This window comes from Anabas testudineus, chromosome 16, assembly GCF_900324465.2.
Source record: "Anabas testudineus chromosome 16, fAnaTes1.2, whole genome shotgun sequence".
Lineage (NCBI taxonomy): Eukaryota > Metazoa > Chordata > Actinopteri > Anabantiformes > Anabantidae > Anabas > Anabas testudineus.
In genome coordinates, this window is record NC_046625.1 from 24,325,027 (window position 1) to 24,345,578 (window position 20,552).

General features: G+C 39.5%; 1 protein-coding gene across 2 annotated transcripts in view; it reads left to right on the top strand.

Moving 5' to 3' along the window:
- Positions 1 to 298: 298 nt before the first annotated feature.
- The window catches only part of tgfb2 (transforming growth factor, beta 2), a 48,980-nt gene continuing 28,726 nt past the window's right edge, over positions 299 to 20,552 (top strand). For both annotated transcript variants that reach the window (XM_026372602.1, XM_026372603.1), the window contains exon 1: positions 299 to 1,507. In XM_026372602.1, coding sequence (XP_026228387.1) covers positions 1,162 to 1,507 — 346 coding nt within the window. In that variant the 5' untranslated portion in view covers positions 299 to 1,161. The remainder of the gene's footprint in view (positions 1,508 to 20,552) is intronic.

The following is a 20,552-nucleotide window of genomic DNA, read 5'->3' on the forward strand; positions in this document are numbered from 1 at the left end:
ATATGGGGCTCCAGGATTCCAGAGGCCTTCAAATTCTCCCTTCAGCGTGTTGAATACATACATGAAGGTGTTTCTGTAAGCTAACTGCGATACTCATCGGTCACATAATAGTTAGGAAATAATAGGGTTTTTGAAAAGTTTAACTTTTGTATAAGGGAAGTGCAACATGAAGAATGACTCTCAAACTCTCCATTCGATTTCAGAACTCTCGCATTGACCGGCGTTAGGACCCTGTCTCACGACGTAGTAGGCCGCTGCAGCGCTGTCCCAGTGGGTACAGCAAAAGCACTGCTATTTAGGTTACAATAAACCGTCTCACAGTATGGAACTGAAAGGGTCCCCTGCCCTTGCACTGGTTTCCATAGCCTCGAATTGACGCAGGCGGAGGGGAAGCACGTGGTAATATAGTCTCTTATAAATCCCTGCTGTCCGCTTGGCACGCGTAGAAGACCAGCCGTTCGTCAACTAGATGGGGTGAAAGCGCTTTGCAGTCGCACCGGAGGCAAACTCCGAGCTGTTTTTAAAGGAAGTTTCATTGTCAAATCACAGCATTGGATTTCCGATTTCGTTTTAACTGAACAAATTCGCACATTACGTCCCCCGGACTTCAGGACCGTGTTTGATATTCGACGCTGTGATTTGTCTGGGAATAACAAGGAATGAGGCGCACGCTCTGAACTTTGGCAGAAACCTCGAAGCCCGGACTGTTGGTGAGCTGCAAGCCTAGCGCTTTGATGCGGTGGAGGTGTGCTCAGCTCCGCAGGCTACACGGCTGCGCGTACCGCTGACGACCACCCTCCTGCTGTTTTAACCTACTTATTATCGTCTGGTTTAAAATCCGTTTGGCAACGCTGAATTGAATCTTTACGCACTGTCATTGTGTATGGACCTTAGGCGGGGAATAGGTCAACGGGATCTCACGAATCCCTTTTTGTGTCGAGACACTTGAATGGATTTGCAGGTACTCTTTATTGAAACTGGGGAAAGAGAACCATACGATTTTCACATAACTGTTCGGAGCCACTTGGCTCGGATGCGTAAATGTTCTCCACTTTGATTTCTGCCTAAGCAATGCGTCTGTCTGGCGATATTTAAAACGACTATTATTAATATTTTCAAAAACCTATTTTTGTTTGAGATTTGAGGGGACTGGAAAAGAAGATGAACCTGTGTATCGTCAGTCTTCTCCTCACTTTGGATTTAGCTACTGTGGCACTGAGTTTGTCCACATGCAGCACGCTGGACATGGATCAGTTCAAGAAGAAGCGCATCGAGGCCATCCGAGGGCAGATCCTGAGCAAGCTGAAGCTCACCAACCCCCCGACTGACTTCCCGCAGCCTGAGGAGGTGTCCCGGGACATTGTCGCTATTTACAACAGCACCCGCGACCTGTTACAGGAAAAGGCGAACGAACGGGCTGCGACGTGCGAGCGACAACGGAGCGAGGAGGAATATTACGCCAAGGAGGTGCACAAGATCGACATGCAGCCCCTCTACCCGTCAGAGAGTAAGTGCGTGTGTGTTTGTGTGAAGTGTGCACTAGTAGTGCCCCACTAATGTGTTGAATGCGACGTGTAAAAGTTCCAGATACAGTTTGCGTGGTCACGTGGGCTAGTGATTATTTTGGGAAATCCAATCCATCATGCTCTGCCGAACTGCTGCGAGAGAAAACAGACATAAGTCTTATTTTCTTTATCTGATGAATCCTATGTCCTCTTCCCATGCATCCTCTCTCCGTGCAGGTCAGTGTTCAATTTGTCATTGACGAAACATTGTTGACAAATTTTTTATGTAACTAAAACTACCTAGAAAGTTGTCTAACTAATAAGTGGGAAGTTTAAAATGGAGTACTAATTATTTTGAGTAATAAAATGTATTTTTTAAAAAAAGCATACAATAAATTGAAACAGACATTAATTAAGTAATTATTGCAAGGCACTCTGTATTTTGTAATGCTCTGCAGCATTTGTGGGATCACAAATCAAAACTACCTTCTAATTTCTGACCTGTTACTGTTACACTGTTAAAAAGTATTCACCCAATTGGATGTTTCATCCTTTTAATTGACATGACAAATCAATCGTGGTCAATAAAAGTTGGTGACTTTGAGTAAAACATTTCAGAATAATACCTGTAATGTCAAAGTGAAAACGGGTTTCTACAAAGTAATGTCAATTAAATAGAATATGTAAGGTGAAATCGGTGTTTGCAATAATATTCACCCCCTTTAGGTCAGTATTTAGTAGATGTACCTTTGGCTGCAATCACAGCAAGAAGTCTGCGTAGATAGGTCTCAATTAGACTTGCACATCTGGACACTGGAATTGTATGCCATTGTTCTTTGCAAAACTGCTTAAGCTCTGTCAGGTTGTGTAGGGATTGGGTGTGAATAGCCCTTTTCAAGTCCATCCACAAATTCTCTATTAGATTGAGGTCTGGGCTTTGACTCGGTCACTCCAGAACATTCACGCTGTTGTCGGTAAACCATTTCTGTGTAGCTTTCGCTGTATGTCTTGCTGGAAAACTTCTCCCAGGCCATAGTTGTCTTGCCAACTGAATAAGATTGTCCTCCAGGATTGTATGTCGGTGAAGATTCTCAGTCGTCCAGGTGAAATTATCTGGAAGTTGAGTCATGGCAACTGGACTTCCTTTAGTTAGTTGAAACGTTTCGCTACTCATCCAAGTAGCTTCTTCAGTCTGAAGATAGTTGGTTAGAGGCCGCAAATTTATGCTCCAAGGCTGGTTTCACTCCACCCCTTGCCCTGAATAGGCTCGTTAGGTGAAACAAAGGATGGGGGGGGATGTGAAGGATATAATGAACATACCTCTGCCCACCCCCTCGTAACACCTAAATGGGTCGTTAAGTGTGTCCAACCTGGTGCAGGTGTGTCCTCCTCCAGGATTGTCCTTTTTATTTTGCCGCATTCTTTAACTCAATTTGTGATTCAACATGAGTTTTCTTCAACAGTGGCTTTCTCCTTACCACTTTCCCATAAAGCTGTGACTGGTAAAGAACCCAAGCAACAGTTGTTGTATGTACAGTCACTCCTATCTCAGTTGCTGAAGTTTTTAACCCCCTCAGAGTAGTCATGGGTGCGTTAGTGGCCTCTCTGACTAGTCTCCCTCTTCATGGTGTAATGGTAGCCAGGAATACTGAATAACTAGTGACTGAACCTTCCAGACACAAGTTTAATAATATTGGAGTCACTTGATGCATTCACTGCACTCAGGTGATCCCCATTTCACTAATTGTGGGACTACTGGCACCAAATATCTGGAACTGTGTTGGATTAGGTCAGTCATTTTAAAGAGAGTAAATATTAATGCAAACATAGATTTCACCTTACATATTTTTAATTAATTGACATTACTTTATAGAAACCTGTTTTCACTTTGACATTAATGAGATTTTTCTGAAAGTCACCAACTTTTATTGATCATGATTGATTTATAAATCTATAAAAGGATGAAACATCCAAGGTGGGTGAATACTTTTAATAGGTATGTCACTATTGTTATCTGATGTTACTGGTTCTTGAAGGTTTTACAGCCCACTGGTAAATAGAAGCTGCATTAAATACCTGAACATCGACAAGCTGTAGTGCTATTTTATTTAGGAGCAGGACACTAATGCGCGTGCTGTATGGCCCCAGATATGCAGAAGCACAGTAATTGTTAAGGCTGTATACTGAAAGAATTTTTCAGTGTTTGTACTGAACAACTTTCATAAGAGTGAACTGACTCAATGTTGTAATCCAGTATCCACTTATTATAGAGGAATTTTTGGGTATATTTGTTGTTACCTCAGCTTATTCCTGTCGATTGTGGGGATGGGGGCCTTACTTGTTGAAGCCTACAGTATATAAAAAAAGGTCAGCTTGATGCGTCCTCGATATTGTTTCTGGGCAATATCCGAATCAGCCTACCTACTATTTAAACATTTATGGCATGGTATGGCATGGGTATGGCACCACCATGTGGTCCAGGAGCTTCGTCTGGACGAAGGTCCACTCTGTTGGCTAAATCATATTATTTCGTGCACCTCCACCTCTCAATTCCCCAGACTGGACAATGGAAAAACGCAAATGACGTCAGATGCTCTGAGTTTTTTCAACTGGAGGTGTTTAGAGAGCTTCTGTGTAAAAATTTGGTTCACCTAACAGTCAAACCGTTATTCCTTATTTGCATTTAGTCATGTTGTGTAGGATCCAGCTTCACTTTAGGGCACTATTATCACTAAGAGTCATTTGTGAGCAAGGTAGATTGGGACTTGTTTCGGTGTAAGTTCAGACCTTCTCCCACTTCATTGGTCTATTAAACAGTAGCTAACATGGATTCTCCTGTTACTGTTTGTTGTATGTGTCTTTAAACATATAAACATAATTATGTTTAGGTTTCAACACAAGGTGAAGTACATAGTGATCTAGTTGCTTATCACCAAACATTCTCCGAATTATTATCACTGTATGTGTCTTATGGACTTTGTTGTCCTGAAGGGAAAATTCTTATCCGCAACACTGCACTTGTTTGACAAGAGTACAACAGGCATAACAACACAGTAACAACAACAATTACGACAATAGTGCCACTGACAATTGGTAGAATATATAGTAGAATGTTTATTATTTATTTACATTATTGTGTCCTTAAAAGAAAAGATAATTAAACTCAGACAAACTCCTGTAACACTGTGTCGGGGAAGATTCTTAGTCATCCAGGTGAAGTTATTTGGAAGTTGAGTCATGGGAACTGGACACAAATTTATGCTCCAGGTTTGGTTTCACATTATGTGAAACAAAGGATGGGGAAGATGTGAAGGATGTAGTAGTCACATCTCTGCCCAACCCCTCTTAACACCTAAAATTGGTCGTTAAGTGTGTCCAACCTGGTGCAGGAGTGAACTGGTCCTGGTCTTTATAGGGATAGATGAAAGGGCAGCTTTCTCTATCTCTCAGACTGAAGGTTTTAATAGAAGATGAATGTTATGTGTTTATGGCTTGTGTGGATCTATTGAACGCAGTCACAACATACAGTTTGTTAATATTTGTAGAGAAACCTATTAACTCTAACTTGGTTACTTTAACACATCCAAAATGAAGTGAAGCAAAAATAAATTAGCATGACACTTTGTATGCCCTGAAGTGCATTCTGCATTAAATGTTATGCTTGGCATGAATTGATCAGTCCCAATACCGGAATCAGGCAGGAAAGCATTTACTGGGTATAAGTCAACACACAGGTAGGGCAGAGGGCCATCCATATAAGGTAGTCACGCTGGTTGGGCACTAACATCTGGAGACAGATGCTGACAGGAGAGAGATCAAGCAGTCAAGCACTTGATGTGTGTGAATGTATTCACACACATAACCACACAACCCCAAATCTAACCTGAACTGAGTCCAATCTTATCAAAACTAAAGTATTAAACAGCCCTATGAAGTTGTGAGGGCTAGGCAAAATATTCTCACTCCCATGGATCAAATCTCAAACCAGTCATCACTCTGTTGGCCATACAAGTGTGTACACACACACACACACACACACACAGTCACACATATTTGCCTTATTTGGTTGGGAGCCAGTTAGCCAGGCAGCAGTGGTACAAAAATGTTCAGCAGCAGGGTAAAGAAGATGGTGTGGGGTATATAGGGGGGTTGGAGATTGTCCCGGGTCTCACAGTTCTTAAAGTTGTTTAAACCGAGTTAGTTGTGAGGCTGTGCCTGCAGCTTGCTCCATGGAAAATTTTAGGCACTCTATTGCTTTGCTGATGGAAGGAAGATCGTGTTCTGATCATGTTCTCTTCACCATACCCTTTTGTCAGTGCATTGGCATTTATGTGCAGGTGCCCACAGTAGCCAGTAACTTTAACTGAAATCACATTTTAACATGGAATTCAGCTAATTTTACACACATACAGTATGCAATAGGGAGTTCTACTCAGCCTCTGAAGACAGTTGTGTAATTCTTGTCAGAGTGGTGTAATTGGACTTATATCTTCAAGCAAGTTTGGACATTCATTATTGATAAACATTGTTAGGTTGCAATGTGGTGTTCTCATGTAATGTAATTTTAGACCGATGTCTCTAATAGATGTGTTGATTTGTCTTCTAGTAACTCCCACAATGTGACCTATGTATATTGATCAAATTAGTTTGCATAATGCATAAATAGATGGTTAAGCAATGTCCCACTGTTTTCAGTCTTTGTATCCATCTTCCTATGTCAGAATTGGAAAGGGAAGAATCTGCCTGATGTTTATATCTATCTATCTATCTATCTATCTATCTATCTATCTATCTATCTATCTATCTATCTATCTATCTATCTATCTATCTATCTATCTATCTATCTATCTATCTATCTATCTATCTATCTATCTAGAACACTTGGAAATACAGTGGTAAAAGAAACAATATGAACCTTTTTGAGTGTCATGTTTTCTGAATTAATTGTGTATAAAATGTAATCTGATCTTCAGACATGACTATTCTGATATTTTGTCTTTAAAAAAAAAAAAAAAAAAACCCATAAAAACCTCATATTGCTAGTGGAAAAAACTATGTGAACCTGCGGAATAATGACCTCAAGTTAATTGGCGTCAGGCATTAGCATACCTTGAAGATATTTATTTTGAGGGTGAGGACTAGAGCTAGTTTGACCAACAAAAAAACAGAAGAAGATGCTTATGTCAGCCATACCTTGCCAAAAGAAGCTTTCAGAGGATCTATGATCAAGAATTGATGATTTACATAAAGCTGGAAAGGGTTACAAAGTGATGTCAAAGACTGGCAAACAATCTTCAAATGGAGACACTTTGGGACTGTGGCTACACTACCAAGTGGGCGGCCAGCCAAAAATTACCCCAAGAGCACAACAAACACTCATCAGTGAGGTAAAGAAAAAAACCCCAGTGACAGCCAAAGATTTGAAGGCATCATTGGAACTGGCTAACATCCTTGTTCATGAGTCCACAATACAAAAAACATTTAACTAGCAGGGTGTCTATGGCAGGACACCACAAAGGAAGCCGCTGCTTACTGAAATGAACATTGCTGAATGCCTGAAGTTTGCCAAAGAGCACACTGGCACTGCTCTCTTGGAGCTTTGTATGTTCTTCACCTTTTGTCACTGTCACCATATTGGATCAGTAAAAGAACTTGCAGTCATAGTATTTTTGCTGTGTTGCTGCATGGTAACTGGTAATCACTTTTCATTTCAGCCACCATTTAAATGTAATGACTGGAGTCCATTGCTGTTTTTGTGTCTGATTGTAATCAGGATCCTCTAGTCGAATGAAATCCTCTTTCATGGAGTGATCAGAAAGTCAGAAAGCAGCTGTAGGGAAAGCTGAAAACTTTTAAGACCTAGGGGTATTTGCCTGAGTGACAAACCTCACCACACTTACGCAAGACCTGGACGCTGCTGCCATTTGAACTGCTCAGCCGCTGCGTCCAAGGAGCATTGCGTAACAGGAGGGAGAGAAAGAGAGTGATTTAGCGAGAGTTAAAAGAATAATAAGCTTTCCTCCAGCACTTTCTGTATGTTTATAGCGACAGCACAAGTGCTGATAGTCTTAACAGGAGGGCAGGGGGAATGGGAGGTGGATATTTGGTGCACAGGCTGAAGCTGGGCTGCAATTGTCTCATATGTTGGACACCACCATACTGTTGGACAATATCTGTGGCTGTGCCAATGCACAAGATCAGGTTATGCACTAGGTTCCTTGAATAGGGCTTGCTGAAGCTGTGGTCATGACTGTGTGTCATTCACTGAGTAATAAATCTCAAGTGAAGTGTGCATCACCCACTGTGCATGTATGTCTCTGCCATGCTTTCTAATTACCTTCTTGCCATACAGCAATTGTGAAAGTGAACCATGCAGCCATCCTCACAACCATTTCACAGCATTCAGAATGCAGGAGGAGGCCAAGTGTAACATCAGCCTAAACGAGTATGCTTTCACAATGTGCTTGTAAGACACAGTCAAAGATGTATTAAATGGAGTACGATGGGTTTTAAAGAGCACATAGTATCAGAAAGATCTTAAGTAGTAGGTCTACAAAATGGTATTTGACGACTGTCAGCATTGTCTCAACTTGAAAGTTGGTGTGCTGTGTCTTAGGAATTATATCCCAGCCTGTGATGTATTTTCAGCACCAATATTCAGTGCTAATGCAAGATGTACGGGTTTTTTTGTAATTTGTTATTGGTTTTCTTGAGACCTACTGAAGCCATTTTGTACATTCCAGCTGTGAAGGGAATTATCTATTTTATATTGAGACAATTCTGGTTTTAAAACAATTTTGTAGTGATGATGATTGAAATGTCTTCTGTTAGGGCAGGTGATCATTCATTGTTTTTAAATTTGTATAACAACCTACTTCCATCTCTTTCTGTCTCCCATCCACATGTGGACATGTTAATGTCTATACTATGTGTTACTGCATGTGTTGTGTATATGTTTTTATCTGTTGCTGGGACTTTGGCCTATGGAGACTGACAGTAAAGGAACTTGTCTTGAAAGCCCTGGGTATTTTTAGTTCCCAGGGATTATGTGTGGAGTTGTTTTCAATTTACTATTGGCAGGTGAGCGGCTGGGCGGAGGTGTCTACAGGGAACCAGACAGGCGAGGGCTCAGATTCCCTCTGTGTAGATCCTTTTCCTCTCTTGCTCTCAGTCTCTCATTTTACCCTACTCCCTCCTGTCTCCCTGTCCTCTCACTGTTTCCTTCATTTCATCTTGGTTGCTGTGTATCTGTAGCCAGATGCTCCTATCCTCTGTTCTCTGTGTCATGCTTTCATTCCTCTTCCTCAGTGCTGACACCATTACTCTCTCAATTTGTCCAGTTTACTTTTCCATAAATCACCTTTCTAAGTCCAAATGCTCCTCCTTACTGCTCATAGGCATATTGTATTCCTTAAGGCTGTTAACGCTGACTTGTTGATCACTTGTACTTCATGAGTTAAAGATAGCCCTTACTCATTTAACATTAAAAAGCTAGTTTTCTTATACAGCGACTGGATTAATAGTTGTAGCATATGCTTTTATCACTCAAGCACCTGTTTATTAGACTCCTAATTTCATAATTATCTTGTTTTCTGAAGTCTGTTAGCTTATCATTTAAATAGCTCAACCCATGGTTTCTCTTTCTCTCTCTGCTTTTCCTGCACTGACCTGCTCAGTGTGCCTTATGTAGTAGTAATAAGGGTATTTGTGAGTTATTTGCAGTATTTGAGACAAGGCTGACCATATTGGAAATTCTGTTCCACACTATGGAAAACAAACCAGCTAGTCAGGTCCCGGTAGCCAGTGTGGAACCACCTAGATCAGCTCCTGTTAGCTGTCCTCCAGCAGATGGGAAGTCAGGCTGGCTGGGTGATTCTTAGAAAAAATAACCCTTGCCCAAGGTACACCACAACCAGGTTCACGTTTCTACTCAGCCATACACCTGCTGAGAAACCAACTCTTTTAATTGGCAGCTTTATAGTCAGAAACGTAACGTAGACGTAGACTCCAGCGGCCATAGTCAAGTGTATTCCTGGTGCCAGAGCGGGTAACAATGTATTCTATTTAAAACTCCTTAATTACCCTAAGATAATAATTAACACAGGAGTTAATGATGCTCATTTACAGCAATTGGAAGTCACCAAAATTAGTGCGGAATTATCCTAACTTTGCAAAAATGATGTTAGACTCCAGAGAATGTAGTTTTCTCTGGACGTAATTTAACCACTGGCTGTCTAAACAATGTGGGCTACATAGATTAGAAAATTTTGGATGGAAAACCTGGGCAAAGGCCTCCATCCCACTTTAGATGGAGCATCTCTACTCCCTAGAAATATGGCCAAGTTTATTAGATGACCTAAACCTTGACATCTCATAGTAGAGCTCAGGATACATGTTCCTCCATCCCAAGCAAGTTGGGATGGAGGAATAACAGCAATCTTCCACTCAAGCTTGTTAATCAACACTAGACCTAAACATAGTTTTAATTCATTTGAGAGCCTCACTCTTAACTTAAGTCAAAAACCAGTTCTGTTTGTTATGGTGTACTGTCCTCCTGTCCCTCTTCCTTGTTTTACAATTCTCAGACTTTTGGATTTAGTTCTTATTACAAAGAAAGTAATTATAGTGGATGACTTTAACATGAATGTAGATGTTGACAATAACTGCCTCAACACTGCATTTAATTCACTGCTAGAATCTATTGTTTTTACTTAAAAAGTAAATAAACCCACTCACTGTTTTAATCATGCCCACTCTGATCTGACCATTTTTTACATTTGAATTTACTGTACTGGAATTTACTCAAGTACACGTTGGTTTTCTTGTTGATACTAATGCGGCCTAACTCCAAACACTATGTGATACTGTTGCCTCTCTGAAAAAGCAACTAGTGAATCAGAACAGTCTAGCTCCATGGTACAATTTACATATCCATAGCTTGAAGTAGACATCCTAAAAGCTAGAAAGGAGGTGATGCAATAATTTTGATGAATCTTGGCTAGCCTGGAAAGACAGCTTAATATATATAAGAATGACCACAGCCTTTTTATTTTCCTTTTCAACATTGGAGTTTGGCTGACAAAGAGCCATGCCTCTGTTGAGCCTAATGTCCCCTTAACTCTCAGTGGACAATCTCAGAAAAAATTCCTCCTTGCAACCGGCATGGATGGATTCACATATACAACGGCCATAAACATTTTGATTAATTTGTAAGACATTCGTTTACGCATACTTAGCCTGCTTCTTCTCCTGCAGATCGTGCTGGGTTAATTTCAATAATTAATTCATCTAAACCATCACCATATCTTTTACACCCCATCCTGATTAGACTGCTCAAAGATGTCTTACCTTCTTTTTTTCTATTCTTCAATTCAGACAGAGTTATGCTAAAAACCCCAGAGACATGATGTCTAATTATACTGTTACACTAGATGATATAGTATTGGCCTCAAGCGATACTGTGAGGAATTTCAGAGTTATCTTTGACCAGGACACCTCCTTTATCTCAAACATGAAATAAATCTCCTGTCTGCCTTTTTCAAAAAACAACTAGTCCATGCATTTGTTACTTCTAGACTGGACTACTGTAATTCACTATTAATAGGACGTCCTAATAACTACAGCCAGAGTTCTATCTAGAATTAGCAAAAGAGATCATATTTCACTTGCATAAACATCCTTCCTTTGGCTCTCTGTAAAATCCAAAATGGAATTTAAAATCCTTCTCACTGTGGAACCTCCCTTGCTACACTTAGCTCCTCTCCTCTTCTCTCCTCTCTTCACTTATATGCCACTATGGCATGTTGTTAACTTTGTTTCTTTTTTCTCCCATAGTTGTGCTTCCTCCTCTCCGTTTCCCTCTCTCCATACTTTTCTGCAGGTATCCCTGGCCTTGGAGCTGTATACTTCCATGAGTGCAGTTACTGGCCATACCAACCTGCCTAGTGCTTTTGCTGCTTCTTGTTGTTGTGGTTCTGCTGGAGGTTTCTTGCATTAAAGGGAGCTTTTCCTCTCCACTCTAAAGTGGAATTGTTGGGTTTTCCAAAAAAAACATGTATACAGTTATATTTTGTAAGGTCTTAAACATTACACTGTAAAGTGCCTTGAGATGACTTGTTGTGATTTGGCACTATATAAATAAACTGCATTAAATTAAGCAAACTAAGACAACAATCTGATTCAGTCTTGCTGCAAAGGATAGACTATGAAAACCTTTATTATATAATATTTGATATTTCATTTGCTCACAGCTTCCTATCTTACCACTGCTGCAAACTTTAGATTAAAATTGTTTTTATTCTGCATGTCCTTCAGAAAAAAAATCTGTATTTCAGTTGCACAATATTCCCATGAAAAGTAAATCTAATCAATCAAAAGTAAAACAAGGGGCATGCAATAAGAGATGCCATTGTTTATGATGGTGCTTCCTAAATGACAAGACTAATCTTTCTTAGTGGTGAAGGATGATTTTGGTCCATTCTTCTAAACATATCTAAAATCTTGAAGATTCTGAGACCTGCTTGTGAGTCATTATTTTCAGCTCCTTCCACAGAGGAAGGAACTGAAATTAGGATTTGGAGGATGACTGGATCATTCTAATACTGCTATTTCTGGAAAGAGAAAGAAAAAAGAGCCTTCTTTTCAATATGTTGTTTTTTTTTTGGAGTGTCCACACCCACATTACTTGCATTGTCCTGGTGAATGGTAACTGATTTTTCTCATTTTATACATCATATATAGACAAAAGATTCTCCCCAGTGCAAATAACATGAAAGTCCACTTGGATTTCAAACTGTGATAAACAAAATTCTCTGGTCTTATTGCTTCTGTCTAGCCACAAAGCCGAGATCAGATGAGGGTTGCAGTGATTGTTGTCCTTTGTTTCATCTTTACACAGGATCTCTAGAGCTAAATAACAGTAACGATTGTGTTATCGGTCCCTTCTCTTACCAAGTCCTTCTCCTCTGATTGCTCAGTTTGGCCACTGTGCTCTTTAGAAGTCTTCCCCAGATCTGTACTTTTGCAAATTTGATTGATCGATTAATTGCTAGCAGCATCATAGTATGATGATGGTTATTTTTTATCTTTATCTTTCTGTATTTCTGATTTATTGTATTTGACATAATAATAAATTCCATTCCATTAATTTTTTTATGTGATCTTTTGCTTAAAATGAATGTACTTTATACCCTCTTCTGTGCATGTCTACAAAAGTAAAACCTCAAAAGTAGGTCAAATAGTTTTTTCCTCAAGTCAATCCCAGTATTTCAGCCCTGCAGACTGATATTTAGTCCCTGTTTCCATTCTCAAATGGTAAAAGTGATTCTGAGATAGTAAACTGTTGCATCTGTTAATATGAGTTCAAGGGAGTTGCACAAACAAAAATAGCACTGCATCATGCCTACCATTAGAGGGAACAAAACAGATACATACAGTTTTGTTAAATCTACATGTTTGCAGTAGAATTCTTCATGTTAATTGAGATGTTACACTTTAATGTTACATTGCCATATAAGTGTGAGTAGAAAGAGATAAAAATGTCATGTGTCATGTGCCAGGACCCACTACCAGTTTTGAGGAGACACATGAATTTCCTAATGCCAGTACATCTGCAAAACCAGTCACAGCTGAATTGAATAGCAAATGTTTTTTTTATTTATGTATTCCCACACTTTGAATGTGTTATTGTTCAGTTCGTGGATAGAGCTGAATAATATGGCTGCCACCTGTTCAGGTCATGACAGACAAGAAAGTTGGTTAACCTCATGAACCCACCCCTAGTGAAACAAAAACAGGATCAGAGATTTGCCCATTGCACGTATCCTGCTCAGCCCCAGGCAGCATTATAATGAGCCTTTCATGTTTCATCTGACAGTGTATAAAGTAGCTCTGTAAAGTTAAGGCCAGTTACAGCTGAAGCATTAAATTTTGGAATCCATGGTGCGGAAGGCATAAAGTTTGGTCAGCTGCAAACAGCAGGCAGTTTAGATCAGAATAATGCTGGGCTTGGGCACATGGGTGATTTTCAATTCTGAACTTAGCACATAAAGAGCTTATCCAGAACTGCCTGAAAGTTATACCTGTTGATAAAATTTAATGGGACAGAAAATACCACTGCTGTCGTTAATCATAATTGTTGGAATACTACATGCCAGATGTTTTGTTGTTTTTTGTTTTAAATGGTAAATGGTCTGCACTCATATAGCGCTTTTCTACCTAGCTGATACTCAAAGCACTTTACGCTGCATCTCATTCACACCGATGGCAGACTGACTCACCGGGGGCAACTAGGGGTTCAGTATCTTGCCCAAAGACACTTTGACATGTCACGTGGCAGCCGGGAATCGAACCACCCATCCTGCAATTGGCAATTAACTGCTCTACCTATTGAGCCACAGGCACCCCGCAATTAAATGAATGTTATCATAAAGAATTTTATAATGATCACTTTACAGTACACGTGTTGGAGTGTGATAATTAAGGAATGAATAAAGCTAAAGCTGTTGCTCTGGTTAAGTTTTTGTCAACACACACAGGTCTTTGATGTTTTGAACAGTTCAAAGCATTGTGATTCAGTTTACAATAACTGATCTCAGTTAGAAATTATTTAAGAAACATTATTATAATCATAGGTCTTACTCTTATTTTGCCAGCCTAATGCTGTTTTCTTGGCACACTTGACAGTATATGGATGTTGATCCATATCATCTAAGATGTTGCAGTGACAGTTTAGCCAGATGCCCAGCACTCAGAGTGATACTCATTCAGTGATACTAACTCAGCAGAAGCCCCTGGCTTCCAGTTGTTCCTGCTGACAAAGCCACCACTCATAGTGTTCGCTGGGCAGGGGAGCAGCCAAGCACAGCACTCTCAGTCCAAGACTGAGAACTACATCCCAAGCAGCTGTAGACAGCTTTCACGGATTCATATTTGCTTCCACTGACCACGACAGAAAAAAAAAAGTACCTAGCTTCAGTACAGGTAAAGCTTGAGACAACTTGCAATGCAAGTGCGAGCCGATCATCTTGTGGAAACTGAAGTAGACTATATACAAATTTAATAAAAAACTGATGTTTCCTATTTCTTTAACATGTTTTTTTAACATGGAAATGGTAAATGGTCTGCACTTATATAGCACTTTCCTACCTAAATGTGCAAGTACATGTAATTCATGTAACGTGGAACATGTAATTCAACATACCCCATGCTTTATAGTAATGCACCATAAAAATGACACTCATAAGCTCCATGCTGTCGATATAGCCCTCAGTTTTGACCAATAGAATTATTTCTTTCACTTTTTACTGCTTATCATTCTCTGCATGATGGCCTATAGTAGTAGTTCTTTGCCTGAGAATGAGGAACTCTATATGTTAAAAAGAGGCTTATTATTAACAGTTAAAGGAAATTAGAAAAAAATTCTGTATATGCTTTACCATTCTTTATGTTTATTTTAAATACCTTGATCTTTTCTTTTCTTTCTTCATTTGGGACCTTTGAAATAGATTTAAACAAAACAAAAAATATTTTTGCTGATGGGGGATCAACCAAGACGACCCAGAAAAGTTTGGCCGTTACTGCTCCAAAGCATTAAGATTAAGCCCCAGAGCCAAAGAATTAGTAGGGCCACATAGAGTAAATTTTCTGTTTGCATCAAATATTTTTCAAATGAAATAATTATTTAACTAATTCACCTAATTTCACAGAGGACAATCAGTCTTCTTTAACTGGTGTTTTGTCTACATAAAACATGCGTCAGTGCTCTGCTCTTAACATGTGACGTAATGGTAGTGATGACAAATCAGGAATCAGGGACACTGTCTTGGACATCAGCTATTCTTCCAGTGGGAGGAACTATATGAATAAACAGTATCCCCCTTGCTGCGTGAATGTATATGTGTGTGTGGTGTGACATCACTAACCTAATTTCTGTCTTAGTCCTGTCAGAGACACACAAACACACAGTGGCGCCAGTTGTGGTGGATCATTTTTATCTCAAGTTTGGATAAATCAGTGGTGATGAGGGCTGACTCTGCTGTCTACCTGCCTGCAAACAGACAGAGGTACAGTATTCAGTTATTTGCTTATACCCCACACGCTCAACCAACCCTGTTAATTTCCCTGCAGATCTCACTTTAGCTGCAACAACAACAACAACAATATTGATAATAATACCAACAACAACAACAACGATAATAATAATACCAACAACAACAATACCACCACCACCACCAACAACAACAACAACAGCAACAACAACACCAACAACAACAACAACAACAACAGTAGTAGTAATAATAATGATAATAATAATAATAATAATAATAATAATAATAATAATAATAATAATAATAATAATAATAATAATAATAATACATTTATACTTTTACTACTTTTACTAGGATTCCCACAAGTGAGTCTACTTTATTAGGGTGTTTACTGGTTCTGGATAGATAAAAGTAGCACTGCTACTATGTATAACACACCAAACTAAACTTTTATTAAAATTAAGCCCCAGTTAGCAGAAGCAGTAGTTTTTATCTTTGAGCTAAAACATTCTAAAGGCATTTATTTGCTTTCTTGCCAATAGTGAGATGAGAAGATAGATATCATTCTTGTGAGTATGTGTTAAGTACAGCACTGGAGTTAGAATAAGTTTAGTCTAGCTTAACATTAGGACTTAAACCAGGGTGGAGAGAGAAATATACCTGCCAATAACTGCAAAGCTCACATTACACTGTTTGTTTAAAATCTATCCAAACACAGAGGTAAAATGTAATTATTGGATAATTATGTGCGTTTATACTGAATGTTTATATCTGCCTAATACTTGTACTGTACAGAATATACTAGTATATTTGTATAGTATTTCCAGCTCCACTGTGGGTTGTCAGATATGGCCAGTGGTACCCAACCTGGTAACTTCACCGTTACATCGGGAAGCTGCACACAGTCACAACATACTGTTGTTTCTGCATTTCTAAGGACTACAGCTTTGTTAACACATACAATGAGAGTGATATCCTTTTGAATATCTCACCCTGGTAACATATATGAATATTTCCCAACATTCTGAATTAGTGCTTTACTGAAATACAACATGCTGATGAAACTCTGGCAATTTGTGCCCAGTTCACACAGTGATTGATGAGATGAGGTTGTAGGTGTTTCCATTAGTCATGGCAACACATTTGGCAACATTCTGAAGCTGTTGCTCATGCTGTGATCTTGGAAACAAATAGCCTATCAATGTGGTCCAGCTTTAGAGCTACCTCCCTGATAGTCCTTGCTAGTTTGTTTTTTTGTAATTTTTCAACTTAAGGGCAGACCACACATATTATTTAAGTGGAGTGTGACTGAACTGAAACATTTCTCCCTTTCTCTGAAACTATTAACACTCCAAAACCATTTTCATTAGCTGTGTTGCAGCTGAGAGTGTGCAATTATTCAGAGTGAATTACTGTTTTGGGTATCAAATACTGGCCTTGAATAAAACAAACAGCAGTAAGAATAAGCGCTGTGTGAATGTCCATCAGAACTAGTGAATATGCGTCGGCTTTTTTTTTTGTGTGTGTGTGTGTGTGTGTGTCTTCCATCTGCAACGTTTGTGAAATAGCATAGATGTAGCCCTTCCCTGGACGTTTTTCTCGAAGCATCCAGTGTAAAGCACAGCAGACTCATTCATGAGGCTTTGCAGCTCTTTGTTTAAACAGGAGCTGTTGTAACTTTCTCTGCTGACAAATGGGAATAAAAAAGAGGACTGTTAGTATTAGCTGCTCACACTGTTTAATGTTGCCCAGTCACATTGACTTATTTGATCAAAGGATTCTCAAAAGATAGCAAATGTGAAATTTTGCCACATTAGTCCAGAAAGAAATTACCAAGCATGAACAAGTCATTTTATAGGGGCGGCAGTAGCTCAGGTGGTAGAGCAGTCGCCTAATACCAGGGTGAGTGGTTCGATTCCCAGTTCCGCCTGGCTACTTGCTGAGATGTCCTTGCACCACACACTGAAACCCCGTAGTAGCGCCAACTAAATTTGGCAGCTGTCCAAAACTAATTTCCCCAAGGGGATCAATAAAGTGTACATTATTATTATTTTAGCCTTTATTTGATATTTTTGAGTGAAGCAGCAGTCATGGAGCATGCAGACACATAGTATATGACATTTACTGTCATTTTAGCATGCTGATGTTAGCATTTAGCTCAAAGCATGCTCTGGCTAAACACAGCCTCACAGAGCTACAAGCATGGCTATAGTGCCATTGGGCCCATTTTATTAAGATTCCCAATTATGTGACACGTGCAGATTTTGTTGGTGGGTATTTTCTGGATGATCTACAAATATAGTAAAATAATGTGATTGACAATAGGTGTAAACAAGGTGGAGCCAGTAATATTTAAATGAGGGATTGCGTGTTTCACTGGTGTCTGTCATAGAGAGTTTGTAAATGAAAATGACTATATATACACACACATTCTCCTTTTTAATACCAGTAATAATTTTATAAATCTTATAATTACTCACCTAAAAACTCACATCTCCATACTTGCCATCTCTTAATTTGGAAGAAAGGTCACTGTTCCTCATATTAAGTTAATGATTAAGTATTTTGGCCACAATGTTGGTTATGACACCGTTGGAAACAAAAAATCTGCACATTCAAAAAATTTGTGTCCTTACGTTTGCGATGGGGATAAGTTGCATATGTGTATGTATATGAGTCAATTGCTCCTATGACACAGGAAATATGCACCATATAAAGCTGCATTTAGTTTCATTCAGTGTGTCCTGAGTGAGTGAAAACAAACCTAATTTTAAATACAGCAGCAGCACACTGTAGTGAGACAGATGCCAGGAAATGTGGAGATGGTTTTCCTTGCATCACTGACAAAGAGAAGTTTTGAAATTACATGTATTGTGTGGTTTCTTCTTGTCACTGTATCTAAATCATGATGTAATTCGCCCAGCAAACTTGGATTGCTGGACTGACAATACGTTTGTATTATTTTTTTCTTCTTCATTCCAAATATATTAACACAAGTGTTAACGAATGTTCTCCACACTTATGTTGCACAGGTTGCCAAATGTATTAAATACAGATGCAATAACAGTTAATGTAATTGCTGTCAGGCTTGATAAATCACATTGCCTCTGCTCAGGTTATGTATTTACATCTAATCCTCTATGTATTTTGCACACTTAAGCAAAAACACAGTGTACACTATTACACTATGTTGGTAATTTTAAGACAGTCCTCAGCGCGCACCATAGGTTTGTTTTGTTTGCAGAAATTAGTACATGCAAAATTTAAGTAAATCACACCCCTTTTTGTTGTTTGGTCCTGGACCAAAACCACAATTTTTCTGAGCTTGATTGAACCACTCAACTGTCCCCTGCTGCTTACTGTCGGGAGGGACAGGAGACTCTTGAGGGTGGCTGTGGCTCAATAGGTAGAGCAGTTGACTGCCAATCACAGAATTGGTGGTTCGATTCCCGGCTGCCAAAGTGTCCTTGGGCAAGAAACTGCCCCCGGTGAGTCAGGTCAGCTGCATAGCAGCTCTGCCATCGGTGTGTACTTGTGTGTGTGAATGGGTGAATGAGAAGCGTAGACTAGAACTAGGTAGAAAAGCGCTATATAAGTGCAGACCATTTACCATTTATCATGACTGCAGTAGGCTGCCACTCACTATGCTCATTAACATCTAATTATAAATACAGACTTCCCAACTCTTCCACATAATAGTTGCAGTTCCCTGAGCCCCACAATTCTATATAATATCCAAGAAATTTTAGATTTCCTCCCTTCCTCTGCTTGGTGGATTCACAATCATTAGATTGTCCATCCTTTGGACTACTCTTAATAGCTGACTGCTGTCTAACTATGATGGTACCAGGGAGGGTGAGGAGTCAGTAACATCTAATTATAAATACAGACTTCCCAACTCTTCCACATAATAGTTGCAGTTCCCTGAGCCCCACAATTCTATATAATATCCAAGAAATTTGATATTTCCTCCCTTCCTCTGCTTGGTGGATCCACAATCTAATAAATCTGGTACCATCATAGTTAGACAGCAGTCAGCTATTAAGAGGAGTCCAAAGGAGGGTGAGGAGTCCCTGTAGGACTGCTTCCATGTTACAAACTGGGACCTGGGATCATGGTGAGAAGATTGAAGGCCTAACTCATTTCATCTTAGACTATATCCAATTCTTTGAGGACAATGTTGTAGCAACCAAAAAGGTCTGTCAATTCCCTAATAATAAACCATGATAAATAGAAACCTTAAGGGTCTCCTCAATTAGGAAAAGAGGGTGATCATGGAAAGTAAAATAACAACAACAACAACACTGCAAAGAGCAGGCAAAAATTCACAAAAACATGAGGCAGGCAGAAACCAAATTGGGCAAGGCAAAGACAAGGTCTTGATCAAAACATGGTGAAAACACATAGACTGGGCAACAAGGCTTGAGAGTAGTAGTAGTAGTTAGTAGTAGTAGAGCAGTTTGTGCTTCAGACAGAAGCACAAACTGGCTCTAACAGGGACAGAAAAAGGAATGGGAGGCCCCAATGCACAACTATGCAAGAAGACAACTGGCAGCTGCACTAAGTAGTACACGTCTAACACCAGTGTCAGCATCAACAGTGAAAAACTTCAGGATGCTGTACTTCATGGTAGAATTGCCAAGAAAATGCCATATCTCAAACTGCCCAGTAAAAACAAAAGACTTAGATGGGAAAAAGAGCACAGACATTGGACACAGGAAGACAGTGTGCAGTGCAGAACAAATGAAAATATGCTAGAACTGTGCTTAATATCTTTAGCCAAGCATGGTAGAGGCAGCGGGTCTGGGTGCTTTGAAGGTGATAAAATAGGAGATTTGTACGGTGGAGTGGAAGGGACCTTGAGGAAGGAAAGCTATCAAAATTGACAGCTAGATTGTCTAAGGCCTGCCAGGCTGTCATTGTTACAAAAGGTGTTTGTTTTTTTTTTGTTTTCTTTTGTTTTTGTTTTTGAAGAACACATTCATAATTTCCATCAAAA